Genomic DNA, 14394 nt, shown 5'->3' on the forward strand with positions numbered 1-14394 from the left:
GAATGTGCATGAGCAGGGGAGAGGGCAGAGGGAGAGAGAAAGACAGAGCAGGGGAGGGGCGGAGAGAGAGAGAGAGAGAGAGAGAGAGAGAGAATCCCAAGAACCCCAACATGGGGCTCATTCCCATGACCCTGGGATCATGGCCTGAGCTGAAATCAAGAGTTGGATGCTCAACCCACCCACTGAATCACCCATGCACCCGTTTATAGTATTTTAAAGAAAAAGCAGTAGTCAAATTGAACAATTGTCAAAGCTTTGTTACTGATATATGCATAAAGAAACAAACTTGTTGAGGTTCCTTAGGGGAGGGGTTATATATAGGATGAAGAAAATTAACATTAAGTTGTTTCCCAGTGTATAGAATTAGCTCTAATTGTGTTCAAATCTTAAGGATACACGTGGTCATACCAGGAGGTACAGAAATAGCGTTTGACAAAATCCAAGTCCCTTTCATGATAAAAACACTAAATAAAGTAGTAACGGAAGGGTTCTTTGCTGGTAAAGGACATCTATGAAAACCCACAGCCTAGGGTGCCTGGGTGGCTCAGTCATTTAAGCATCCAGTTCTTTCTTTTTTTTATTTTTTTATTTTACAATTTTTTTTTAATGTTTATTTATTTTTGAGACAGTGAGAGACAGAGCATGAACGGGGGAGGGTCAGAGAGAGAGGAGACACAGAATCTGAAGCAGGCTCCAGGCTCTGAGCTGTCAGCACAGAACCCGACGTGGGGCTCGAACTCAGGGACCGTGAGATCAAGACCTGAGCCGAAGTAGGACGCTTAACCGACTGAGCCACCCAGGCGCCCCTAAGCATCCAGCTCTTGATTTTGGCTCAGGTCATGATCTTGTGTGAGTTCACTTGAACTCTTGGTGAGTTCAAGCCCTGCATTGGGGTCCACACCAACAGTGCAGAGCCTGCTTAGGATTCTGTCTCTCTCCTTCTCTTTCTCCTCCTTCCCTGTGCGTGCGCGCACTCTCTCTCTCTCTCTCTCTCTCTCTCTCTCTTTCTCTCTCTTCTCTTTCTTTCTCTCTCTCTCCCTCTCATACACACACACACACACACACACACACACACACACACACAATGAATAAAATAAACCCACAGCTAACATCATACCCAACTGGTGAGAGACTGAATGCTTTTCCCCTAAGATCAGGAACAAAATAAAAATGTCTGCCCTCCCCACTTTTATTCAGCATTGTTCTAGAGGGTCTAGCCAGGGCAATTAGGCAAGAAAAAGAAATAAAAGGAAGAAGTAAGAGAAAAGGAGCTAAACCATCTTTGTTCATAGGTGACATGATCTTGTGAATAGAAAAACCTAAGGAATCCACAGAAAACTGTTAGGACTAATAAGTGAGTTCTGCAAAGTTGAGAGATACAAGATCAATGTAGAAAAGTCAATTGTATTTTTGTATACTAGCAATGAGCAATTTGGAAATGAAATTAAGAAAAGTTTCATTTACAGTAGCATCACAAAGAATAAAATACCTAAGAATCAGTTCAGCCCAAGAAGTGCAAGACTTGGGGAGTCTTGCTGGCTCAGTTTGTAGACCATGCAGCTCTTGATCTCAGGGTCATGAGTTTGAGCCCTGTGTTGGATGTATAGATTACTTAAAAAAAAAAAAAAAGAATTGCAAGACTTGTACACTGAAGACTACAAAACATTGTTGAAGGAAATTAAGGAAGACCTAAATAAATGGAAAGACATCTCATATTTATGGCCCAGAAGATCTGATATTGTTCAGATTGTATATTAGTTTCCTAGGGTTGCCATAACAAATTACCACAAACTGGGTGACTCAAACCATGGCACTTTATTCTTTCACAGTTTTGGAAAGCTAGAAGTCCAAAATCAAGGTGTTAGGGAGATTGGTTCCTTGTGTAGGCTCTGAGGGAGAATCTGTTCTATGCTTCTCTTAACTTCTGGTGGTTGTTGGCAATCCTTGGTGTTCCTTGGCTTGTAGATGCATCATTCATTTCTCTGCCTCTGTCTTCACATGGCCTTCTCCTCTGTGAGTCTGTGTGTCCCTGTGTCTTCACGTGGCCTCCTTTTTTGGGGGGGTACACATTTTATTTTAAATGCATTCAAATCGACTGTTTGAGACTGAGAGCCATATGATCAGTCCTCCAGCCCAATATTTTATTTTGGTGCAGCTTAACCATCCATGAGGAAAGAACCCTGAGAAAACATAGAAGTAAGTTAATTGAGCTCATGATAATTCTAAAATCTTTTACAGAGAAAATGACCAAAGCTGATTTCACATGACCTTCTTATAAGGACACTAATCATTGAATTTAGGGCCCACCCTAATCTAGTATGACTTCATTTTAACTCGATTAAATCTCCAATGACCCTGTTTCTAAATATGGTCCCATTCAGAGGTATTGGGGATTAGGAGTTCAACATATTTTTTGGATGACATAATTCAGCCTATAACAGATGCCAGTTTTTCCCCAAACTAATCAACAAATTTAATGCAATCTGTATCAAAACCCTAGTACCTTTTTTATACAAATTGACAATCTATTTCTATAGTTCATATGGAAATTCAAGTAACCCAGAATAGCCAAAACAATTTTAAAAAGAAAAACAAAATGGGAGGACTCACACTGCCTAATTTCAAAATTTATGATAAAGGTGTAGTAATCAAGACATAATCAAGACTATTATTGACATAAGATGGATGTATAGATCAATGGAACAGAACTGAGAGTCTGAGAATAAGCCCTTGCATTTAAAGTCATTTAATTTTTGACAAGGGTTCAATATAGTTCAATGGGGAAAGAATAGTCTTTTCAGTAAATGATGCTGACAATATATATAGGCATACCTTGGAGATATTGCAGGTTCGGTCCAGACCTCTGTAATAAGGAGAGTCAAATGAAGTTTTTGTTTCCCATTGTGTATAAAAATTATGTTTACACAATACTGTAGTCTATTAAATGTGCAGTTATACCATAAATATTGTCCAAAAATGCTAACTATAATCTGAGCTCTTTGCGAGTTGAAAACTTTTTACTGCCAACATTAATGTTGATGGCTGCTGCCTGATCAGAGTGGTGGTTGGGTGTCACCAATTTCTGGTGACAACAGTGATGTTTGCTGCATTGATTGACTCTTCCTTTCATGAATGATTTCTCTGTGGCATGCAGTGCTGTTGGATAGCATTTTACTCACAATAGAACTTCTTACAGAACTGGAGTCAGTCTTCTGACAACCTACCTCTGCTCTATCAACAAAGTTTATGTAATATTCTAAATTCTTGTTTTCATTTCAACAGTCTTCACCCTATCTTTGCCTGGAATTAATTCCTTCTCAAGAAACCACTTTCTTTGCTCATCCGTAAGAAGCAACTCCTCATCTGTTCAAAAGTTTTAGTATGGGGTTATGGTAATTGAGTTATATCTTCAGTCTCCACTCTTAATTCTAGTCCACTCCTAATTCTAGTAATCTGCAGTTACTTCCTCCACTGAAGTCTTGAACCCCTCAGGGTCATCCATAAACATTCGAATCAACTTCGTCCAAACTCCTGTTACTGTTGATATTTTGACCTTTTCCCATGAATCACAAATGTTCTCATTGACATCTGGAATGGTGAATCCATTCCCAAAGGTTTTCAGTTTACTTTTCCAAGTTCATTGGCGGAATCATTATCTATAGTAGATATAACCCTATGAAAATATACTTTTTATTTCCTTTTTATTTTTTGAGAGAGAGTGTGAGTGGTGAGGGGCAGGAATGAGAGAGAGAGGGAGGGAGGGAAAATCTTAAGCAGGCTCCACACCCAGTGCGGAACCCAGTGTGGGGCTTGGTCTCACGATTATGAGATCATGACCTGAGCCAAAATTAAGAGTTGGATGCTTAACTGACTGAGCCAACCAGCTGCCCCAATGAAATGTATTTTTTTTTTTTTAACATTTATTTATTTTTGAGACAGAGACAGAGCATGAACGGGGGAGGGTCAGAGAGAGGGAGACACAGAATCTGAAACAGGCTCCAGGCTCTGAGCTGTCAGCACAGAGCTCGATGCGGGGCTCGAACTCACGGACCGTGAGATCACGACCTGAGCTGACGTCGGACGCTTAACCGACTGAGCCACCCAGGCGCTCCGATGAAATGTATTTTTAATGTTTATTTATTTTTGAGAGAGAGCAAGAGTGAGCGTGCACAAGTGGGGGAGGGGCAGAGAGAGAGGGAGACACAGAATCGAAAGCAGGCTCCAGGCTCTGAGCTGTCAGCCCAGAGCCCGCTGCAGGGCTTGAACTCAAGAACTTCGAGATCATGACCTGAGCCAAGGTTGGGTGCTTAACCATTGAGCCACCCAGGTGCCCCGATGAAATGTACTTTTAAATCCTAAAATATAAGACTGTGTGACCTTGGATTAGATAGTGGTTTCTTACATAGGACCCCCAAGGCAGAAGGACCAAAGAAAAAGTGAATAAATTGGACATCATCAAAATTAAAAAATTGTGTTTTGAAGGAAACTTTGAGTGGGAGAAAATATTTGCAAATCATATGCCAGACTTGGGACTTGTATCTCGAATATGTAAAGAACTCTTATAATTCAACAACAAAAGACAACTAACCCATTTAAAATATGGACAAAGGATTTTTAAACAACAGAAATTCATTTTCTTACAGCTCTGGAGGCTGGAAGTCCAAGTTCAAGTTTCCATTAGGGTTGGTTTCTGTTGAGACCACTTCCTGGCTTTTATAGTTGGTTGCCTTCTCACTATGTTCTCCCATGGCCTTTTCTCTGTGCATGCTCAGAGAATGACATCTCCTAAATCTGTTCCTTTTCTTATGAAGACATCAGTCTTGGTGGATTAGCATCCCACCTTTCTGACCTCATTTAATTTTAGTTATTTCCTTAAAGGCTCTGTCTCCAAATACAGTCACAGTAGAAGTTAGGAGTTAATACCTACAGAAAGATGCTCAACATTATTAGCAATTAGTTAGTAGGGAAATGTAATTCAGAATCACAATGAGGAATGTAAATGCAGGGAAATGTAATTCAAAATCACATACTAGAATAAAATAGTATATAATTACAAGTGTTGGTGAGGGTGTGGAGAAATTAGAACCAAAGCCTCGTACACTGATAATAGGAATGTGAACTGGTCTTGATGCTTTGAAAATATAGTTAGCATATGACTCAGCTGGTCCACTCTTAGGTTTATACTCAAGAGAATTGAGGGGCGCCTGGGTGGCTCAGTCGGTTGAGCATCTGACTTCGGCTCAGGTCATGATCTTGTAGTTCATGAGCTTGAGCCCTGCGTCGGGCTCTGTGCTGACAGCTCGGAGCCTTGAGCCTGTTTCGGATTCTGTGTCTCCCTCTCTCTCTGCCCCTTCCCCACTCATGCTGTGTGTCTCTCTGTCTCTCAAAAATGAATAAACGTTAAAAAAATTAAAAAAAAAAAAAAAGAGAATTGAAAGTGTGTCCACACGAAAACCTGTACATGAATGTTTGTGAGTGCATTCTTAATAACAGCCAAAATTTGAAACATCCCAAATGTCTATCATCTGATGAATGGATAAACAAGATATGATGTATCCATACAGTGGAATCTTATTCAGCCATAAAAAGGAATGGAGAACAGAATACTGACATATGTATGCTGCAAATAGATAAATCTTGAAAATGTTATGCTGGAAAGAAGCCAGTCACAAAAGGTCACGTATTATGTGATTTCTGTAAAATATGCAGAATAACCAAATATGTAGTATCTTACTAATTATTGAGGGCCAGGGAGAGGGGTGAACATGGATTGATTGCTACTTGTCATGGAGTATTTTTCTGTGGTGATGAAAATGAAATTAGATAGTGCTTGGTGGTACAAGGCTGTAAATGTACTAAAGCCACCCAATTAAACACTTGAAATGAGGGAACTATATGGAATGTGAATTTTATCTCAAAGCTCTTAATAAAAAGAGGAGAAAATCTTAAGTTCAGTTTAGTACATACTGACATTTAGTGTTACTTTTTACTAACATTTTGTGTTATCTTGTTTGTTGTTTGGAAATGTTAAGCTAAATTGGCATTATTACTTGCCAAATTCTTTCTTGGTCAGAACTTGGGCAGTAGTGTTAACAGTAACATAATATGAATTCTAGAAAATAACCTTTTTCTCTGTTCTGTTTTTTTAACAAGGATTTATTAAGTACTTATCCTGTATTAGCCCTGTGATTAGCACTGGGATTTCAAAGACAATTAAGACATGGTCCCTTGCTTTGCATGGGTTTCCTTTTTAGTTTGGATGGATAAAACCAGAAATAACTGCATTAAAATGTAATTGCGATAGGTGAGTATTCAGGGTATTCTGAAGGTACAAAAGAAGAGTGGTCATTTCAGGTAGGCAAATCAGAGAAAACTTCAGAGAAAAAATTACCTTTGGAGTAAACTTAAAAGATGGACTCAGTTTTCACCAGGGAGGGAGGCACTGTAGGCAGAGGGAACAACTCGAGTAAGTACTGCCGTGTTTCAAGCACTGTAATAGGTCAAATAAATTTTGGAATATTGGGAGCAAGGTAAAAAAGCACTGGTTGTAAGGCTAGAAAGAAATCTTAAAAAAATATTTAAAAAAAAATCTTTATTCTTGAGTGAGAGATAGAATGTGAGTAGGGGAAGGGCAGAGAGAGACAAGGAGATACAGAATCCGAAGCAGACTCCATGCTCTGAGCTGTCAGTGCAGAGCCTGACATGGGGCTCGAACTCACTGCAAGATCATGACCTGAGCCGAAGTCGGATGCTTAACTGACTGAGCCACCCAGGCACCCCTAGAAAGAAATCTTTGCATATCTGATTTTTATTCTTAACTGGTCAGAGACACTTCTTTCTCTTTGTGGTTGCTTTAGAAAGAAGAATTTATTTCCATGGTTACAGGAACTTAGTAACAGGTTTTTATATGTTAAGACCTCTCATTTAAATTAAATAGAGGAAGATATAATAGTGCCATATTGTAAAAGCTTATTCAGGGAACCTTTTTTCTTTGGAGTCATATATAGGACTGGGGGAACAGAAATGGTAACAGCATTGAAAAATGCTTATGTGGGGGCGCCTGGGTGGCTCAGTTGGTTAAAGTGTCCAACTTTGACACAGGTCATGAACTCATGGTTTGTGAGTTCGAGCCCCACGTTGGGCTCTGTGCTGACAGCTCAGAACCTGGAGCTTACTTTGGATTCTGTGTCATCTCCTCTCTCTGCCCCTCTCCCGATCGCACTCTGTCTCTCTCTCAAAACAAAATAAACTTTAAAAAAAAAGAAAAATGCTTATGTGTAGCAGAGAAGAATGTGTAGCAGTGATTGCAGTCATGTGAAATACCCATGTATGACAAATTAAAACTAGATATTGTTTTTATCCATGAGATTATTAATGGTATGGAGAAATAGTACACTCTCTAGAGCCAATTTGGCTCTGTCGGAATTGTAAACAAATACATATGGTGATTAGGTGGCTTTTTAAGAATCACTAATGAGATACTGACCCTGTTTGCACAAAGATGTACATACGATGATGTTCTTTATAGTATTGTTTGTAATAGTGAAAATTTGGAAATACTTTAAAAGATAGTAGGAGAATGGTTAAATGCATTAATGTATAACCATGTAATGGACTGCTGTAGCCACTGAATTGAAATAAGTAGGTCTGTTTCTGTGACATTGAAAACAAATCTTCCAAGGTACATTCTCTGAGAAAAAAGAAATCCCAGAATTTTATTTATATGTATGTATGTATGTGTATATATGTATATATACATACATATAAATATAAAATATATAAAATCTGTCTATGAAAAAGGAAGCAACTCTGTATGTTAGAAGTATCAGTGCACTAATAGAAGATCACAGGGATACACAATGGAGTGTTTGTGTCCCAGTTTCATTAGATTTTTTTAATTGAAGTATAGTTGACACCACAGTGAGTATTTACACCTGATGGGGATCCAGGTGTGTTTGTGTGAAATGGAAATTTCACTTTCACTTTATATGTTTCTGAAAGGTTTTAATATTTAACAGTAATGTATTTTATAACAATTTTTAAAACATGTAAGGGGAAACTAGACAGAAGGATCGTATTAGGGTGTGAGATTACAGGTAAGTCTTTCCTTAAATATGTGTAATTATAAAAGGGAAAACAAATTGTTCAGGACATAATTGCAAAGGATTGCTTTACTGTGCTCATGTGTTAGAAATTTTTTTTGCCCTGCAATGTTTAAGAATGTTGTGTTAAAATTAAGTAAAGTTACCTATTTTGAGTTTTGACTTTGATTTTTAGGTGGACCTTCAATCCTGCCGTTCTCACTAAAGCAAACATTGTCCGAAGTGGGGATGCTGCTCAAGGTGCAGAAGGAGGTACCTCACAGTTTCAAGTGGGTGATCTTGTACAAGTTTGTTATGATCTGGAAAGAATCAAACTTCTACAGAGAGGACATGGAGAATGGGCTGAAGCTATGCTCCCAGTAAGTATATCTAAAATAGTTTCAGACTAGGAATAATAAAACAGTTTTAGACTAGGAATTACATTATACGTGTGTAGATTTAAAAAATATTTGAAGTTTGGAAACTAAATTAGCATAATTCTTCAAGAATTGTACTTGGGGGCACCTGGGTGGCTCAGTCAGTTTAAGCGTCCAACTTTAGCTGAGGTCATGATCTTGCGGTTCATGGGTTTGAGCCCCAAATTGGGCTTTGTGCTGACAGCTCAGAGCCTGGAGCCTGCTTCAGATTCTGTGTCTCCCTCTCTCTGTCCCTCCCTCAGTTGCACTCTGTGCCTCTCTCTGTCTTCATTGGCTGCTAGGCATACTTACGTCTTTTATTGTCTAATTTGTTCCACTTAAATTAGCCCAGGAAGGTCCATGTAGGGCTACGGTTAGTAGTGTTTTAAAGAGCTGTTACTGGAGAATGTAATGTAGGTGGAAGGTAACAGGGACTTCCCTGATACTTAATCCCAGAATGAGAGAGAGATGCTCATCCAGTTACTAGCAGTGCTGGACCACCACTGCTTGCCTTAGTTGGGGGCCTGCCTCTCTAAAACTTAGAGTATGAAAGAGCAACTCTGAATGTGTGCCTTCTGAGCTGCCTTTGCTCCCAAAGAGTTATGGTGTAATTTTTAATTTATTCATTCGACACATTTTTCACCAAATGTTCAGGAATAACAGAAAAATTTGTTTGTTCTGCCCTTTTTGCATCCATCCTCTTTCTCCATCTGTCCCTCGCTCTTACCTTCTGTCCCTTCCTTCTGTACTACTACCCGTTCTGTTCTGCTGCCCCCATACTTTCTTGCCCTATATCCCATTTCCTTCCACTTTGCTGTGTCCTCGTGTTTAGCCCTCCACTTTGCTACCCCTACTCCTTTCTCATCCAGTCACAAAATTTGTCCTGTTCTGGCCACCCCACCCCAGTCCCATCCCATTCAGTGCTTCCTTCCTTTACTGTGTACCTCCCCTCCCATCTCTCTTCATGTCTCATCCCCCTATCCTGTATTGTCTAGTGCTCTGTCCTGGCCAGCACCATCTCCTATTTCGTCTAGCCCTCTGCCTCCTCCCATCCTGTCCATTACCCCCTCCCTGTCCTTCATGTTGTGCTGCCCTTCCATCAGTCCATCCTTCCTTTCTGCCTTGCTCCCTTGGCAGATATTTTAGCACAAACAATGTACCTATTAGGCTTCAAAGATTTAGTAGTGAACAAAACACAAAGAAATCTATTGTTATGGTGTTTTCATTCCAAGACATTTCATAGTTTGCAGATGCTGCCAACATCATTTTTTTATTGTTTTAGGTAGGTAGTGACTAAGTGATAGTTGTCTGTGTTGCAGGAGCTGTATTTTAGAATTCTGGTGTCAAAAAAATTAAGTTCCATATGATCTTTTGTTTGCTTTTTTTAAAGTTTATTTTTAGAGAGAGTGCACATGCATGTGCACTAGTGGGGGGCGGGCAGAGAGAGAGAGGGAAACAGAGAATCTCAAGCAGGCTGTATGCTCAGTGAGGAGCCCAGTGCAGGTCTGGATCTCAAAACCGTGAGATCATGACCTGAGCTGAAATCAGTAGTCAGCTGCCCAACTGACTGACCCACCCATGTGCCTTTTGTTTGCTTTTGATAGTAACATTGGTTAAAAAATGTACTGATGTACTTTAAGCCTATGTTAGTTAAATGGAATCTTTTGACATGTTTTATATGAGATACATATATTATTTAAGATTTTTTTATAGTCAAAATGTTTTTGTTTTTCCCCTTAGCAGTGACAGCTTATATATAGCAGTGTATGTCTTTTGTGTGCCCAGTTATTCTAAGCACTGTGCTAAATGATATATATATATATATATATATATATATATATATACACACATACACACACATATGTGCACAGACAAATATGTGTACACACACAAACACATACACAGACTTTGTCATAGGAGCATTATAAGCAGATGGTTGTATGGCATCTTTATTTTAAAGATGAGGAATCAGAGCTAAGTTTCTGAACTGAAGTTTGAACTCAAATCTGTTTTACTTCAAAGCCTAAGTGCTCTATCTCCCATAGTAAGCTTTTATATAAGCAAAACCTGTAGCTTATAGCTAGAGGGGAATTCTTGGGTTCCACTGGTGATGGTGTAGAATTTTAATTTTTCTAAATTGTCTTGATAAAAATAGTCAACAACTAGATTAGCATAACCAAAAAAAAAAAAAAAAACGGCACAAGCATCTATATTAAAACCAGGTGACAGAGTAGCCAATTGAACCCTAAAATATGAATGAGTAGTGAGAAAACACTGACAGCTACTGGGTCTATATCTGTTTGTCTGGCAGCAGAGAGAATTAATGGGGATCAGATAGACTCAAGAACAAGGGAGCTCCAATATAGCTAACAAGTATTCATTGGCTCGTATAGTAGATGAATGTGGAAACAACAGCTAAACCTGGGAGGGCTTTTGCAGACCTCATTTTGGGGTGAGGGTAATAGGTCCATGCCAAAGTTTGAAGGGGCTTGAGCAGCCTGAATCTGTAAACTCTCAGAAAGAATCAGCCATAGCTCCCTTTCTGGGCAGAGCCCTCCATTAAGGAGAAGGTGCTAGGAATAGAAACTAAATTGAGTAGGATAGAGACAGTAGGGACAGAGGAAGGATAAAAGTTTGAAGCGATCATAATCAAATCCCCATACATAATTATTGTTGAAAAAAGACAATAAGGAATAGCATAACTTCTCTATAGACAAACGAAAGTATAGTAGAAGATATCACAGAAAACTAAAATCTAATGATTCAAAATGAGCTAACAAATTAAAATGATAAAAGATGAGTGAAATGGATCATAATTATTTTTTAATTTTTATTTATTTTTAAAGAACTTACATACTTTTTTAATGTTTATTGATTTATTTTGAGAGAGAGAGAGAGAAAGGGTATGAGTGGAGAGGAGGTGCAGAGAGAGAGAGAGAGAGAGGAGAGAGAGAGAATCCCAAGTAGGCTCTGTGAGCTGTAAGCATGGAGCCCCAGGCAGGGCTAGATCCCATGAACCATAGATCATGACCTGAGCTGAAATCAGGAGTCAGACACTGAACTGACTGAGCCACCCAGGCACTCTGAAATGGATCATAATTAGAAATGAGGTGATAGAACTTAGGGAAGAATTGAAAAGGAAAGATAATTTCAGAAATGAGGAGTAAGCTTGATGCAACACATCAAATAAATATAACAGATAATGCCTTTAAGAGAAACAAGGTAAAAAGGAAGAAAATTTTTTAAATAAAAAAGGTAAAAAGTATTTCAGGGAAAGTGACAAATATAGATTACCTAATATATGTGTATTAGGAGTCCTTGCAAAAAAGGAAAAACAAAAGCCAAAGCAATGGACTGTAAAGCTACTAAAATTTGTAATTCCAGAAAGAATGCCCCTGAATTAAAAACTTTAAAGCTAAATATTAAAAGGATACATTGTATAGTTGGGAAAACTGAGAACACCAAACACTGAGCCATTTTCTGGTAAATAATTGAATCTTCAAGAAAAGAAAACAACTCTTTGGGTATCTGGGGAAAAAGGTCAAGTTTTACTTACAAAGAAAAGAAAATCAGATTATTGTTAAGGAAAAAAACTGATCTCTGTGCTTTGTGATCTCAGCGAAATAACATTTATTTAACGTACTCAAGGAACAAAAATGTAAGCTAAGAGTTTTATATATAACCAACTGACTTTCAAGTATAAAGGCTACAAGTTGCTATGAACATGTAAGAATTTATAGAATCTTGTTCCCATTAGCTTTTTCTGATTAATCTCCTAAAAAATGTTTCAGACAACCGACATGAGAGATATCAACTGAAAGCTGATAGTGATCATTAAATATGTATTTATTTGTTGAACTAAGATTAAATGATGGTTAAAGGAAGAGGTAGAGTCTGTATAATGGTTTTATGCTCTAACAACACAGATAAAATGTAACTTTATAGAGTATAACTCAAAAAATGGAGTGGGAATGGAGAGAGCATATATGGAAAGTTTAGCAAGCTGTTCGATTGCCTTTTAGTTATTATGTGGAACTAAATACTATTATTTTAAACCTATATATATACATATTTTTTTTTAATTTAAATTTAAGTTAGTTAACATACCGTATAATCTTGGTTTCAGGAATAGAACCCAGTGATTCATCACTTGCATATAACACCCAGTGCTCATCCCAACAAGTGCCTTCCTTTTTTTTTTTTTTTTAATAATTTAACTTTATTTTTTATTTTTTATAATTTACATCCAAATTAGTATATAATGAAGCAATGATTTCAGGAGTAGATTCCTTAATGCCCCTTTAAATTTTTTTTTTAATGTTTTTATTTTTGAGAGAGAGAGAGAGAGAGAGAGAGAGAGAGAGAGAGAGAATGAGTGGGGGAGGGGCAGAGAGAGAGGGAGACAGAATTTGAAGCAGACTCCAGGCTTTGAGCTGTTAGCACAGAGCCCGATGTGGGGCTAGAACTCACAAACCATGAGATCATGACCTGAGCTGAAGTCAGACGCCTAACTGATTGAGCCACCCAGGCGCCTCCCAACAAGTGCCCTCCTTAATGCCCATCACCCATTTAGCCCATCCCCCTTCCCCCATCTCCCCTCTGGTACCCCTCAGTTCTCTGTATTTTAGAATCTATTATGGTTTGCCTCCCTCTGTGTTTTTATCTTATTTTTCCTTCCTTTTCCCTCTGTTCATCTGTTGTGTTTCTTAAATTACATATATGAATGAAATCATATATTTGTCTTTCTAAACCAAAATATTAGGGAGAAAGAAGGTAAGGGTAAGAACATGAATGACTAATTTCAATGTTGTACATACTAGGGAACCAATTGACTCACTCTGTCTCTTTTTTTTTTTTTTAAGAGGGAATAAGGTTTTATATATACATATATATATGTATAAAATACTAGTATTATTGTAAGTATAACTAATTAGGACAATGCAGAGTTCATGTGAAAAAAAGCAAACAATGGAGGGATTAACCGTGAAGTTAAAAAAACATATTTCATATCTAAAAAAAGGAATATGGTATAGGGAGAAAGGTAGATAGGAGACATCTTTGAATATATCTTGTTTTATAGATTTGATTTAAAACTACATATATCTTTTATACAATTATTAAGCAAAATTAAATTCAAAAAGGAAGTTCCTAAAAGTAGAAAATAAAATGAAATAAATGAACCTAAATGTGTTTCCTGTTGGCATAACTGTACAGAGAAAAGTACAGGTGATTTTTAACACAGTTGTTTGTCTTTATATCTTTTTAGGAATAATATACACTAAAGAACTGTCTATAAAAAGGGATTTTTAACAATTTTCATTGATCTTGTTGTCTGTGGTAGTGCTAATATTATTATCCTGAGATTGTTTTATGTGTGATGTGACAAAAAAACAAAACAAATGAGTAGTTATATGATAATTTTCATTCTGTTATCCCCAGTGACTTTGAGAACCAGAATGATCAGAGTGGGAAAAGGAGATACGAATGTAACATAGAAGAGGCTAAGTAAAAACCCTGTAGTCTTGAATTTGAATTGGAAGAATGTTTGAACTTATGATTTATTTTATCTTTAAAACAAAATAAAACATCTCCTCCCCTTCCCCCCCACTATTTCCTAGCTTTGTCTATGAAAAGACCTAGAAACAGTAACCATTCTAATAACAATACCAACCTTAGTGCCCAGATTACAGTCTTTTTTTTTTTTTAATTTTTTTTTAACGTTTATTTATTTTTGAGACAGAGAGAGACAGAGCATGAATGGGGGAGGGACAGAGAGAGAGAGGGAGACACAGAATCAGAAGCAGGCTGCAGGCTCTGAGCCATCAGCCCAGAGCCTGATGCGGGGCTCGAACTCACGGACCGCGAGATCGTGACCTGAGCTGACGTCGGACGCTTAA

General features: G+C 37.9%; 1 protein-coding gene across 1 annotated transcript in view; it reads left to right on the plus strand.

Moving 5' to 3' along the window:
• The window catches only part of MIB1 (MIB E3 ubiquitin protein ligase 1), a 125533-nt gene that overhangs the window by 31582 nt on the left and 79557 nt on the right, over positions 1-14394 (plus strand). The window contains exon 7 of the mRNA XM_042909865.1: positions 8278-8461. Coding sequence (XP_042765799.1) covers positions 8278-8461 — 184 coding nt within the window. The remainder of the gene's footprint in view (positions 1-8277; positions 8462-14394) is intronic.

This window comes from Panthera leo, chromosome D3 (assembly GCF_018350215.1).
Source record: "Panthera leo isolate Ple1 chromosome D3, P.leo_Ple1_pat1.1, whole genome shotgun sequence".
NCBI lineage: Eukaryota > Metazoa > Chordata > Mammalia > Carnivora > Felidae > Panthera > Panthera leo.